The sequence below is a fragment of the Vidua chalybeata genome, chromosome 11 (genome assembly GCF_026979565.1).
Source record: "Vidua chalybeata isolate OUT-0048 chromosome 11, bVidCha1 merged haplotype, whole genome shotgun sequence".
NCBI lineage: Eukaryota > Metazoa > Chordata > Aves > Passeriformes > Viduidae > Vidua > Vidua chalybeata.
In genome coordinates, this window is record NC_071540.1 from 19,649,593 (window position 1) to 19,662,603 (window position 13,011).

Below are 13,011 nucleotides of genomic sequence, written 5' to 3' on the forward strand. Positions count from 1 at the left end.
GAAAAAGTAGTAGAGGAAATCTGGGATTCTGGATGCAAGAAATCTGGGATTCTGGATGCAGGAAATCTGGGATTCTGGACGCAGGAAATCTGGGATTCTGGATGATTGACCTTGAAATGGGCAGATAAAACTGTCCAGGAGTGACTTTCTCCTGTTCTTTTTTGAAAATATTATTTGGAGTAAAGAAGTAGCAGCTGAGGAAATCCAGGATTCTGGGTGCTGGAAATCCAGAATTCTGAATGATGCTGATCTAAAAATGAGCAGATAAAACTTCTCAGGAGTGACTTTCTCCTGTTCTTTTTGAAAATATCATTATACAGAACATTTTTGAGGTACTTCAGTTGTAAAAGTCTTCATTAGAGATGCTCCATTGTGAAGATTTAATTTAGAGGCTTTTCTTTGAAGTCTTTTCAAAGGTTAAAGATGATTTTATTCAAGGTGGGGTTATTTTCTTGAAAAAATAAAATCCTTTCATTTTCCATGTGTTGAGTAATGCCTTGTTCATTTTAATGGGAAGCCAGTGGAATCCATTTGGAGTCTGCTGTCAAAGTTGATTTCTTTCAACCTCTGTCCCTGATCTTTAAAAGAGCAGAATTTGGTCTCACTGATGACAGTTGGATAATGAAAAAGGAATGACAGCCCTCCAGAGCCAGAGCTTTCCAGAGTGAACATTCCATGTTTTTAACAGTTTTAATCTTATTTCCTGTTCCATTAATCAGGCTCAGCCAGATTGTTTTGTAAGTATTTCTTGTTAGGTTGTTTTTTCCTTGCCTGAAATATCAAATAGGAAGGGTTTTCCTTTCAGCCTCATCTCTCAGATAAATATAAATTATCAAATTACAACAGTGGGATCCAACTTCCCAGACTTTGTCAATGCTCAGCTTTTGACATTCCTCGTTTTCACTCCTTAAATTATTGACATTTCCAGGGAAATCTGTGGTTTTATCTCTTCAGAATTTTCTATAATGGAAAACTCAAATCCTTTTAACTGTGGATTAGTGCATAAGTGTAAAAAGGGGAAGTCAATTCATAAAGAAAATCAATGATATTTAAATTATTCCCTGGGAGTGAATAAGATCTCTTTAAATCTGCTTTGCTTAGATGGGAAAACACAAATCAGAAGTTGATTTTCCCAATGATTCTGCATCCATGGCATCCATCAACCCTTAATCCAAACATTTCCAAGCAGTGATGCTGAAGAAAAGGATTTAAAAGTCACATTCTTGGGCCATTGGGCTGGGCTTTATTAGCCAGACCTTGCTGTCAGTACAAGAAGTGCCATTCCTTGTGATTTTTTTCTGAATTGATTCAAATGCCAGATGAATTCCAAATGTTGATTTTTGTGAGGGATGGTGTTTTCTGTGTCAAGGCAAACATTTTATTAAAATGATAAATGGCTTTGTCATCTGTTTGCATTTTGCCTGTAATTATGATTAAAGCAGAAGTTGGTGCAAAATGTTTGAATCAACTAAAAATCACTGGGTTCTTTTCAACCCAGCAGAGTGCAGAAATCAAAAGCTACAAAAATTCCCAGACTTTTTTTTTGGTTTTTTTTCCCTAATTTGGAAAGTTATTTGTTTCAGGGAGAAAAAACTACAATATCATGGAATGGTTTGGGATGAGGGGATTTAAGGGGATCAAATTCCACCCCTGCCATGGGCAGGGACACTTTTCCATTATCCCAGATTTTTCCAACCTGGTCTTGGACACTTCCAAGGATGGGACATCCACAACTTCTCTGAGAGGCAGTAAAAGTAGGGAAAGAAGGCAGCAAAACCACAAAAAGAATTGATTTTTCAATATCCAACCCCAAACAGATCAGAATTAAATATTCTGTGAGGGGAAAAATGAAAGTAAAAATTATTTTCGGCGTTAAAAAATAATTAAAAATCCAGTTGGCTTCAGAATCATCCTAAAAAAAGAGGAGGGATTTGGGAGCAGCTGCCTGGGATGTGTTTGGCTCCATGCTCCATTTAATTTTATGGCTGATCTGACATGGTCTGCTCCAGGTATCCTGGCAGGAATCAGCCATCCCAGGCTCGTGTCCAGGAGTCTGTGTTCAATTTTCTCCTTGGAGCTGGGATGCAGGTGGGCTCAGGTGTGTGCCCTTCTCAGCTGTGGGGAGCTGGAATGAAAATCCCAGGAAAACAGCAACACTTGTGGCATTTTGTGACCTATTCCTAGAGAAAATTGCTTGAAAATTCAACGTTTCTCCTCATCTCTGCAGTTCTGGGCAGTGCAAAGGTCTAAGTGTAACAAAGAGGAGAATTGTTGGGAGAATTGCTCCTTTGAAAGAAAAAAATTGGGAGCAACAATTCCCATTGTTTTTCTGACCAATAAACAGGTGCTGCATGGAATTTAGAGGAGAATATTTGGAGTCAGGACTGTGTGTGCTGCTCTAATTAAACAGAAATATTTTGTCTCATTGAGCAAAGTTTGACAATGAATTAAATGAGCTGGAGGTTATCACAGAGTGGGATCCTGGAGCATCCCGAGGAATTCACATTCCTCAGCAAGGGAGGTGATTCTGGCTGGGATAGTTTGGAATACAAACATTTTCTAAGCACTCAAACCATCAATAGCAGAGTTCAGCCCAGCCCTTGTCAGTGATCAATGAAAGTGATGCTCCCTCCATTAGGAAATCCTGGAAATATGTAACACTTAAATAGATATTTGTGGATATAAGAGAATTTGAATTCCAGAGAAAAAGCACAGGGTTTATTTTTGGGGTTGGTGCTGACAGGATTTGAGAGCTGACAGAGTTTTTTGGGTTGACAGAAGCCACTTCTCTGGTTTACCCACATTTTTTGGGACTCCACTATTTGATTCTGTGTGAGTTCCTTGTTCTGTATTCAAATTTTCAAGTTGGTTTAGAATGATTTTGATGCTGGAGTTGTTTTACCTGTGAAAAACCAGGTAAAAAAATTGATTTTCTGCTCTTAGGATTATCTAGAACTGCCTTGAGAATGAGCTTGAATAAACCCTTCAGTTTGATCCTGTTCTTTGACCTTTCTGAGCTGCTCTTTTTAGGTCAAACCTCAGACTTTTTCCACTCCTACATTTTATTTACAATATTCATCCATATGTTTAATCAGGGCTTGGTTTCTCCCTCAGGAGGGTCTTTGGCATCTTTTTTCTTGAGTTGCTCCAGGAAAAATTTGGCTCCTGAAGGATCTTCGTGTGTTGGTTTGGTTCCCCTGGTCTGTGTTCTTTACCCATCCAAGGCTGCCTGGCCCCTGCCTCCCTGCCATTCCTCCTGGAGTTCCTCCTGGAATTCCTGCTGCTTTTAGCTGGAAACTCCTGGCCCTGCTGGGTTTGGAATCTGCTCGTGCCACTTTTATGGGACACCTTCCAAAGACCTCACAGCTTTTTGTAAATTCACAAAAAAAAAATTGTAAGGGGGTTTGGGCAACTCCTGTCTGTGGTGGTTCCAGGGAAAACCTTTGATCCCAGAAAGGTTCTGGCACAGCAGCACAGATGTGATCTCACGTGATGACCTCATGTAAAAATCACCACGTTGGAAAGAGATCAGGAAACACCAGGATGCCACTGGGATTTTTCCTGCTCATTTTCCACGTGCTGGTTTGATATTCCCATGCTGGTTTGATATTCCCATGCTGGTGGCGTTTCCACTGAATTATTTGGGGTCATTTTCCTCATCAAGATCAGATTTTTCATCATAAATCAGCCCTGTCATGTTCTATAATCAATCCTTCTCCCACAGCTTCATTTGGGAGCAATGTGAGAGCTCTAAAATCTTTATTTCAGGAAAAATCTGCATTGTGCAAGCCATCCCCTCCACCAGCAAGGTGCAGTGTTTGGGGGACAGCACTTGTAAAAGCTGAATTTTTGGGACAAAATACGCAGAGTGAAGATTATTTTGGGTTTTTCTTGTGAAGCCAACTTGGAACAGGAAACACAATTTTAAAAAAGCCCAGCCCAAATGTGCACATGTGACTTTTCAAGGCTCTGATTGATGCCTGAATTCCATGTGGTCCAAGGCATACAAGGAAAATTGAGGGATATCCTCAGTGGGAGAGCAGAGGATGTGAAACTTGCATTGGAGTGAAAATTTGGTACAGGAAAAAGCTGAAACAAGAATGGACTGAGCCCAGCTCCAGGGAATAGGACTGGGCAGGACTTGATGCTTTGGACACACTTGAGCCACTTAATTTACTTTTAACTCTGAAAGGAGAAGGTAACTGGGAAATTGAGTCAAAGAAAGGGGAGCAGTGCTGCATTCCAGGAGCATCTGAAAGACCAGGAGATGCATTTTTACCCTCTAAGGCAGGAGGTGCTAAAAGTGGCTGAAATCACAGAAAGCCCTGGGACTGAGCAAAATTCCACAAGTGTTTTTTTCACTTCTGAAGGGTTTTTTTATTGTTTCTGTGGTAGGAGATGAGGTTGTGATAGCGAGCTCGTGGAAGAGCCTCAGGAGCAAAATGCTCTTTAAAACATGGGGATTTTCCATCAAAACAAGGCACTGGGATAGGGATAAAACTGTGGCTGCAGCTCCAGAATCAGGGAATGCTTTTGGGGCTGGAAGAGACCTTAAAATTCATCTCATTCCACCCCTGCCATGGCAGGGACACCTTCCACTGTCCCAGGCTGCTCCAAACCCTGGCCTTGGGCACTGCCAGGGATGCAGGGGCAGCCACAGCTGCTCTGGGAATTCCACCCTCACAGGGAGGAATTCCTTCCCAGTATCCCATCTATCCCTGCATTCTTTCAGTTTCAACCTGTTTTCCCTCATCCTGTCATTCCATGCCCTTGTCCAAGTCCCTCTCCAGCTCTCTGGGAGCCCTTTAGGTGCTGGAAGGCTGCTGGGCTCGAGGAGGAATTCCAAATACTCCAGGAAAAAAAGACCTGGAGCCACAAACCACGTGGATCAGAGAGCTGGAGCTGAGCAGAAATAGATTAGTGAAATATTTCATTTTGAATAATCCAGCAGCTCTTCCTCCCCACGAGGACAGAAGGGTCACAACAACATCCCCTGAGAGGCACAATTATATTTTTATTTGTCTTTTAATCGCTTTAGACCAGACAGTTTTGTCAGATTCTCATTGGAGCTCAGCTCAAGCCCTGTTGAGTTTTGCAGCCTGGTTTTGCTCACAGAGAGCAGCCATGGCCAAGGGACAGCCCAGGGGGACAGCTGGGGCTGCCAGAAGGATTTCTGGACTGGGTTCATGTTTGTTGGGATCTGTAGTGTTGGGTTAGAAAAATCTCTGTTGAGCCTGAGCAGCGCTGTCAGTATTTTGGAAGTGCTCTCAGATGGGAGGAGTGATAAAGAACGCTCTGGAATGATGGTCAGTGCTCTGGGAAGGGCCCCACGCACCAGGCAGGAGGTGCTGTGGGGTTTCAAGCCAGGATGTCCAGGCTGGGACACAGGGAGAGGTCTGGAAGCACAAGGAAAGGGGGATCCTGCAGTGGGGTGAGCCTGGGGCAGAGGAAAGAGTGAAAGCAGAGAGGAGGAAGGAAGGAGCACTGATTTTCCATGGATTCAGAAGAGGTGTGAAATCTCTTTGGAAAGAACCTGAGTTTAAAGTTTCAAAAAGGAAGAAATGTCCATGGAAGGCAGCAAATCCATGGGTTGGATCTGGAACCCTTTGGAGAAGCTCAGCAGAGGGTGCAGAAAGGTCACCCTGGAGGTGTAGCTGCCACTCCTGGGCTGGCCTAGACAGGGGAGAGATGCAGAAGAGATTCCTATGTCTGGATCAGCAGCCAAGGAATGTGAGGGATAAAGATAACTTGTGGGATAATTATAAATCCACTAATTCTTCACCCTGCTCCCCTCAAAGCAGTGAAACACAGGAAGCACCAGGACTGAGACAGGACCAGAATGGTTTAAAATTTCTGCCTTTTTTGTATTTTACCTCGGTGTAATCAGGAGCCAGAGCTCAGGAGCTGGGGTGTGCAGTTGGTATAAATTCAGGAGCTGGGGTGTGCAGTTGCTATAAAATAATTGTTCACCAGTGCAGTGAGAAGGAGGAGAAGGGTTTGGCTGTGCTGCAGCTCTGGGAAAAGTTTCTGTGCTGCACTGGGAGAGTCCAGCTGAGGCCTGGCCACAAGCTGGTACTGCCAAGGAGAGCAGATGGGTGATACCCCAGTGGAATATGGGGGTTGCTGTTTTGACTGCTGCTCCAGGATTCCCATGAAGCCCAGAACTGGGAGACACTGGATGTTTGCAGACATTGTTCCCGGAGCTTTTGCCAAGGGCTCAGCGGAACAAAGAGCAGAGTTAAATTTAGTCCATGACAACCTGATCAAAACCAACCCCACAAAGGCAAAGCCTGTCCAGCTCCAGGCCCAGCGTGGCCACCAGAGCTGCCAGAGCTACCACAGAGTTGGGATCTTGTGGAAAATCTTTCCAACTCTTGCAGCAGGAGGCTCGAGGCAGCTGCTCTGCTGCTCTCCAGTGTCAGTGTGAGCTCAGGAATGGGAATGCCTAAAGATTTTATTTAAGGTAGAAACGCGGGGGCTTTGTGGAATAGTTTGGTTGGAAGGAACCTTAAAATTCATCTCATTCCACCTCTGCCATTGCAGGGACACCTTCCACTATCCCAGGCTGCTCCAAGCCATGTCCAGCCTGGCCTTGGGTACTGCCAGGGATCCAGGGGTGGCCACAGCTGTTCTGGGCACCTGTGCCAGGGCCTTAGCACCCTCACAGGGAACAATTCCTTCCCAAAATCCCACCTAACTCTGCTCTCTGGCAGTTTAAAGCCACCCTTTCCATGCAGAAATTCCTCCTGGTGTGCAAGCTGAGCCTGCCCAGGCCCAGCCTGAGGTTGTTCCCTCTCCTCCTGTCCCTGTTCCTGGAGCAGAGCCCGACCCCCCAGCTATCCCTTCCTGTCAGGAATTTTTAGGGAGCAGAAAGCCCCTCCAGAGTCCCATTTTCCCTTCATGGCTCCAGCAGTGGCACAGAACATTTTCCTTCCCAAACAGGGATAATGTAACCGCAAAAGCCGCAGCGAATATTCCGCGCTGCGTTCGTGTCGGGGCTGAAATCTGCTGGAAGCGCCTTGGAGGGGGGACGTGATGTTCAGGGCCTGGAACAGCTGGGCTGGAGCCTGGGCAAGGTGCTGGGAAAGGCTTCCTTCAGCACAGAGCCAGCTGGAAAGGACAGCCCTCGCTCCAGCAGTGCTGTCAGCGCTGAGGGAACACAAAACCACCACGCGAGGCCCAGCTCCTTCCATTTTCCCCTGGAGCTGATCCTTTCATCCAGGAGAACCAGCCCTGCCAGCTGTGCACAGCCACCTGTGCTATGCTGCTGCTTTTGAGCGCTGCCTGCCTCTCCTCAGGAGGAGAAGATGACACTTCTGGAGCCCTTCAGCCTTCATTCCTCCCCTCTAACGAGATCAAGCTGCTGCTGAACATTTCCCCTTGTTTTGTGTCAATTAACACCGGGAGGCTGCTCTCCGAGACAGCCTTTATCTCCTGCATCTCCAGGGCCGTGTTTGTGCATCCATATTTGTCAGGAATTGTCTTCCCCACAGCCCGGGCATCATCTCTGGAGCAGATTTTCTTCATTAGGCCCAGAAGTGCTGGAAGATGCAGGATTTCACAAGAGAGTAAACAAAGGCGGGTTTGTGGTGAGCACTGGCCCCACGTTCCTGTCAATCCTGTGGTTCTCATTCCGCTGCCGCGGCCTCATTGCAGCGGGCAGGGTGAGGATGGGAGACACCACAAATGTCTCAGCATTTCAGGGGCAATCATTCCTTTCTTGGAATAGCTTTAATAGAAAACCAGCATCCGACCTGATGAGAAAAACGTGCGAAGAAACCTTTTCTTCCTTTTCTTGTTTGCCTCGTTGAAATGGTTTTTTTCCAGACTATTTTTAGCCGTGAGCACTTTGAGAAAGCTTTGAAACTTTGGAGTTGTAACGTTTGTGGAATTAGAGCACTTGAAGGAGTTTTTTTTCCTAAGGAGCAGTAAAGTTCCAGCCAATTAGAAAAGAAAATTATTTGTGTCTGGGATAGTTTGCTTTAGATTTTAAACAATTTTTGCAGCTTATGGAGGGTTAGGAAGTGGTTGGATTTCCTTCTGAAGAGGTAGAACATCCTTTTTAATATATTTCCCAGCAACATCAGATGTTAGAAACGTAAGAGGGTTTCTAGCTCAGCAGTGCAGTCAGTAATTCCCTGGTTTTGCCTGAAGCACTGGATTATGTTCCCTCACATCTTCCTCAGTTACTCTGTCGTTCCTTGGATGTTTGCTCTTGATGATTTCAAAACACTGAACAAGTGAAAACCACGAGTTTTTCACCAGTTCAGTGAAGATCAATTCAGTGACTCCCATTTGTAAGAGGAATATTGACACACTTTGTTGTTTTAGGACTTGGATTTATGGTTCTTGGGGATGGAACCCATTCCTTAATGCCATATAATCCATGGAGTGTTGGTCACAAAGCCAAAAATTGCTTCTGCTGCCACTGCAAAGTGTAACTTGAGAAAAGTCCCCTCACCGATGGTCTGAGGGAGAACAGCCACCAAAAGTGGCCACAAAAAAAAGGGGAAAAAAAAAAAAAAAAGAGGCTTTTACTGGATTGTGAAGCTTCTTAATATGTGATACTTTATCAGTTTAAAAGCTGAGTGTGTCCAAAAATGTACATATAAAACATGAACCCACACAATGTGCAGCCTATGGCAGGCAGTGAGGGTTTAGTTTGGATTTTAGGAAAATTTCCGTATGGAGAAGGTTGGAAAACAGTTTCTGTGGGCAGCCCTGGGCAGGGGAGGATCCCCATCCCTGGAAGTGTGGAAAAAGCATGGATGTGACACCTGGGACAGGGTTAGTGCTGCTGGGGGATGGTTGGTCTTTTCCAATCTGAACAATTCCATGATTCTCTGATTATTGTCCTTGAGTTCATTTTGCCAGGTGGGATTCATTCTGGCAATTGGAAGGGATTTGGGGGCAAAACTGGTATTTTATAGAAAAACTGAAATGCTAACACTTCTGACTCTGGAAAGCACCTTGATGCTGCCCTACCCCAAATATCTGGGCTTCCCTGGTGCTTCGAGTTTGGTGATGTGACCCTGGTGATAATCAGGAGATTGTTCATCTCAATTCCACTTTTGAGGGTTTTTTTTTTCTCTCTGAGTGTCCAGAACCAGTTTTTAACTCCATAGGATTATCCATGGATTTTATGCAGCAGTGAAAAGAGAGCAGGAGGTTGTCCTGTGCCAGCTGAGTTCCAGGGAAGCACAAATGGGATTTTGGCCCTTCAGGCATTTCTGGGGGGAATTTCCTGTGGCTCCCACATTTACTCCCAGTTTTTTTGGCCTCTCAGGTTGCCCAGTGCAAACCCCACTGCAGACAAACCTTGGAAGAGGCTTCCCTGCACCATCCCATTTTTAGGGCACCTCGAGCTATGTAGAAAAAAATCAGGAAATGCCCTATGTAGGAATTCATGAAGACCAAAGAAAACGGAGCAAAAATTCCCTTTGATTCACAGGTTTACAATGATTTTCCCCACACGATCTTTTACTCCTCTGTGTCAGGCACTCGAGACAAAATCCTGTCTTTGCTGATGAGACTTGGCCAAAAGTCAGCTGGAAAACTCTGCTATTTATCCACTGAGGAAGCAGCTTTTACAAACTTTCCTGAAGGAATTCAGCTAAGTGTTTTCTTTAAATGAATATATTTCCAGAGCCACGTTGTTACAACATCTCGGGCTTCTGGAGCTGCTCCTTCCAGCTCCTTGAAGATCTCCAGCAATTAGGCTGCACTGATAAAGCCAGGGGGGCTTATCTTGTCTCTTCTTTTAGCTCAGAGGAAATAATTTGTGCATTTTATCAAGGATAAGAAGTGGGAATTGTGAAATCTGATCCCACTCCTGCCACTTGGTGACCCGGAGGAAATTGGTTCCCCACAGCATTTCAGCCCTGCCTGTGTGATAGGTGCTGCTGGGCTCGTTTTCCAGGGAATTCTGCAGCTCCTCCAGGATTTCAAACCAATCCCAACCCTTTTTGTGTATCACTTTTATTGAAACAAACTAAAAATGAGGTTATCTGGAGCTTACAATAACTGTGAAATCTTTCTGCTGGAAATCTATGTGTCCCACTTGTTTGGAAAGATTTTCTCTTCCATTATTCATTACAGGGGCCTTAAAATTATACTCCAGTGACAAAGCCTCTATTTATTTTTAGACAATTGGCATCCACTTCTGGCTGACCTAGAATGTTTCTTTGATGACAATGCCTGTGATCCAGCTGGGTTTGCTGAATGGTTGCATAAACAAAGGCAGATAGTAAAATGTGGGAAAGAAAAGGCTATTTTTATTATATTAGAGACTGTCCAGCCAGCTCCAGGCCCAATTTTAAATGTCATGTCTATAGCACAGCACTTCAACTAAATGCCCTGATCATCTCCAGAATATCTCTGGAATTTTATCATTATTGGATTGCAGGGTTAGGAGGAGGCTAAGAGGAAAAAAGTTCAGAGTGGAGGTGATGCACAGAAAAAGACAATCAGTTTGGTATCCGGCCTCTTCCTTCCTGAAGAATGTAGGTTAAATGCATGGAACTGGGAGGGAAAGTCTGAGCTTGATGTTTTCTCCAGTCCCATTTATTAATTTGTTGGCCAATTCGTGTTTCATTGCAGCAGCTTCATTTGTAATGGATAATAACACTGCCTGTGGGCAAAGAATTCCAGGTAGGAGAAGAAACAGAAGTCTCATTTTACCTCAAATCAGGGAGTCACAGAACAGTTGGGGTTGGGAGGGGATTTAAAGCTCATCCCATTCCACCTTGCACCGTTCCAGGTGGCTCCAAGCCCTGTCCAAGCTGGCCTTGGACACTGCCAGGCTCTGGGTGCCAGGGCCTCTCCACACTCCAGTAAATCCAAAGGGAGTTTCAGTGCACAGCATCACCATCCACATTTCTCCCAGCAGTTCAAAAAGAAGAGCCTGAAACAGTTTCTGGGGCAAGAAGGTGTCAGAGGGCAGAATCTGGCCACAACTCAAATCCCAGTGTAAATTTAGGGGAAATTTCTGTGTTAAGGAGACTTGAGACCCAGTGGCAGAGAACTTCCTTCCATGGATTTAAATCCAGGTTCCACATTATAGATAATAGAACTGGGAAGAACATCCTGATATTCCAGTTCTGGCCTCTCAGTTGTCAGGGTTAACCTGTGCCAGGGGGGGATTGGGTGGATTTTAGGAACATGTTCTTCCCTCAGGGAAACTGGAACAGCTGCCCAGGGAATGGTCAGGTACAGAGCTCGAGGAGTGTTTGGAATTTTGGGATTGTCCAGGAGCTGGACTCGGTGATCCCTGTGATTCCCTTCCAGCTCAGGGTATTCCATGAGCAGCTCCAGGTTCTCCCTGGAGCTGCCAGCAGAGAAAGACACCCAGCAAATCCCGGCCTCCTCCGGGTTCTGGCCACACCTTGGGCCAAGGAAAACCATTGCTGCCACTGGAAAAACCAATGGCACAGCCCAGGACTTCCAGCAGGAGTTGCAAAAGCAGGAAAATCAGTTGGTTTCTCTGGTTTTTACATGTCTGGACAAGGATGGTTTTAGGATGTGTGGATTCCCCAGAAGTGCCCCAGCTTTAACCGCAACCCATCAGCAGAGATTTATTCCTACCCCATAAAACAATGAAAGCACCCAACAATGCTCTGCAGGAGCATCCTAAAATCAGAATGATCCTGTTTGTCTTGGATTGGGAACTTTGCAGGATTTATTTAGGAGCCTTTTTGTTTATCTGTTAAAAACAGCCTTTCAGTCAATGCTAAGCTCGATGGCTTCGGTGTAATTTTCCATGGTTCAGACTTGCTGAAGTAATAAATAAAATGTAATAAGAATAAATTATAAATATTTATAAGGCTATTTTCGGCTTTTATGAGGTTCTTAGGATTTTGAATTTAATATCCCAGCCAAAAGCTCCATTCAGAGCTCTTCTCTTCCACATCCAAATGCCTGCTCAGGGTTTTGCAGCCGGATGGAGTTTGGCTGCCAAAGCTTCACCTGTGGGGATGCCAAGGAAAGCATCCAGTGGGACAGAGCAAACACAGGCAGCAAACCTGGCACCCACACCAGGGCACGGAGTTCAGCTCCCCCCAGCACGCTCCTTGACTCCCCAGCACTCACTCCCACGGGCTTGGGCCCACCAGGTGTGTCAGAAAAGGTTTTCTGAAAAATAAAAGGGAAAGGGAAATAAAAAGGCAAAAAATAATTGTAAGGTTTCTAGAAAAGTTGTTTTTGTAAATGATTTTTTCAGTGCTTTTGTTTTAATCATGAATAACTCCCCACAATGTGCTTTAACCAATATTTTCTGTGTTTTTCATTTAAATTTGGTCTTGGTTTAAATGGAAAAAGTGTGGGGGTTGGTGCTAAAAAAGCAAAAAGCACAATCTTCATTTTGGCTTAATTGGAGGACCCAGTCCTTGCAGAAGGACTCTTGAAGAAGTTGATTACATTCACTGTCAATTAATAATAAGCAGAGGGTTTGGGACCAGTGGTTTAAGGTCAGGAGTGGCCAAGGCCTTGGTGAGACATGAGGCAGGTCCTGGTTGGAAGGGGCTGAGCTCTGAGGTCCCAAAGCCAAACCTTTCCCTGCTTCCATCAGATGTGGGGTGATGGATCCCAGCAGAGCTCCCCACCTCCCCCTCGAGCTGGGCAAACAAGATCCTGTCCCGTGAATGGAAAAACTGAGAATTCTCGTGTTCCAGAATTCTCCTGGAAAAAGAGATTGCTGGAGTTCAGTCCATCATTAAACCCCAAATCTAACAAACAGCTGATTTTTCATGTTAACCTTTATTTGGGGAAAATAATATCCCACAGCCTACGTGGAAAAAAAGGAACCCTTGGCAATACCCTTATTAAAGCTGATTTTTGCAAAGTTTCAACGAATTGCTGCCAAAGAAGAGAGCAGGTTGGATGCTTTTTATTGTTAAGAAATGGGAAAATAACAAATGTTTCCCTGATCCCTGAAGTAATTCATTCTCTGGGTAACATTCTTCATTGATAACTACATTTTTTATTTTGAAGAATGATCCCAAACCAAGCCAGAAG

The 13,011-nt window shown here is 44.7% G+C and overlaps 1 protein-coding gene across 3 annotated transcripts in view; it reads left to right on the top strand.

Annotated features, from left to right (window-relative positions):
• Positions 1 to 13,011, top strand: part of BANP (BTG3 associated nuclear protein) — a 117,269-nt gene that overhangs the window by 72,841 nt on the left and 31,417 nt on the right. The window contains exon 12 of one of the 3 annotated variants that reach the window (XM_053952683.1): positions 9,498 to 9,538. The exons of the other annotated variants lie outside the window; for them this stretch is intronic. Coding sequence (XP_053808658.1) covers positions 9,498 to 9,527 — 30 coding nt within the window. The 3' untranslated portion in view covers positions 9,528 to 9,538. Of the gene's footprint in view, positions 1 to 9,497; positions 9,539 to 13,011 lie in introns of those variants that run through there. 3 annotated transcript variants of the gene reach the window in all.